At 39.4% G+C, this 1,298-nt stretch overlaps 1 protein-coding gene across 1 annotated transcript in view; it reads left to right on the top strand.

Annotated features, from left to right (window-relative positions):
- Positions 1-1,298, top strand: part of LOC102677347 (B-cell lymphoma/leukemia 11B) — a 40,771-nt gene that overhangs the window by 24,651 nt on the left and 14,822 nt on the right. The window contains exon 3 of the mRNA XM_031511874.1: positions 1-307. This exon is cut by the window's left edge and continues 39 nt beyond it. Within this exon, the coding sequence (XP_031367734.1) occupies positions 1-307 (307 nt within the window). The remainder of the gene's footprint in view (positions 308-1,298) is intronic.

The following is a 1,298-nucleotide window of genomic DNA, read 5'->3' as shown; positions in this document are numbered from 1 at the left end:
GCAACCGCGGCGCCGGAAGACTCCGATCCGGAGGACGCGCTCGCCCTGAAGACCGTCGACCAAGACTCGAAGCTGAACTCGGTGCCCAGCATCTCGGCGCCCATTAACAAGAGGGGTGGTGGCAGATTGGAGAGCCCTCCGACGCCTCAGGGCTCCGGTCCGGATGCTGGAAGCCCGATCGAGCTGAAGGCAAGCGCGAGCTCGACGCCTAAGAGACGGACGGAAGCCTCGAACGAAGACAAGGAGGATCTGCCGAAGAAACAGAAGACGGAGTCTGTCGACGCGGACACCAACACGGTCAATTCTGGTGAGTGCGTTATTTGATTATATAGTTGTTTGTGGCGCGTATTACGTGGCAAATTGGTAGCTGCAGAATCTGAGAATAAACGTAGATGAAGAGGAAGTTGGCAAGCGAGGAGTATAACGTGTGAATTCCCGATTCGATGTTCGAGATTTGCTAAAGTGATTTTTAATTAGGACAGTTGAAACTTGGTAATTGGAATAAAGCTCCGTAAATTGGATGAATCTCTCCTCATCGATTTTAATATCCTTTCATTGGAAAAATGTTAATTCTTGTGTAATGTTGTTGAATTTTGTTGAAAGTGAAGTAACTTTAAATCTATTATTGTAATAATTTTTTCATATTAATATAATTTATTCGTTCTAGATGTTTAAACAAATTCAATAATTCCAGATTTTATATAATACATCCTGTTTATTTGTCTGAAATAACAAAGTTGCTTCATTCTCCATTTGGATCACGACAAATCTGAATTTTTTCCATCTTCTTTTCTTCTTTTATTTTGTGTATAATTATGAAATAAATTCAATCCTAATAAAGTGAAGAAAGATATCGACAATTTTATTTATTGTTTAAATTGATGTTTAAATTTTTACATCTTCCATGCCTTTACAAATTCGAAATTATCAGAAATGTTTTCTGGAACAAAAGTTAAGCTGGCATTGGCTCACGATATCGAGAAAATCTTAAACAACTCGCCAATGCACATGTTGCTAAAGATGCTTTGCGATGTTTTCGCATATCTCGCTTTGAGTTCTGCGTTGGGTCTACCAAGTCAAGGTAGCCTCTATAAATAAAACGCGAGTGTTCCGGCAACAAATGCTCCCCACAACTTTCGTACTCCATACAGCTTCCGAGACGAGATTTTCGACAGGAAAATAAGAGAGCGAATAACTTGGAGTTTCTCTTGTCCGTCTCATAGTACAATAAAACAAGAACATTGCTTATTTCTTGAGTAAAGAATAACGTTCAAATTTTTCAAAATATCATTACTTAT

Source organism: Apis dorsata, unplaced genomic scaffold (assembly GCF_000469605.1).
Source record: "Apis dorsata unplaced genomic scaffold, Apis dorsata 1.3 scaffold_358, whole genome shotgun sequence".
Taxonomy (NCBI): Eukaryota; Metazoa; Arthropoda; class Insecta; order Hymenoptera; family Apidae; genus Apis; species Apis dorsata.
Note: the sequence above shows the minus strand (reverse complement) of the source record. Positions and strands in the feature narration are given on the sequence as shown.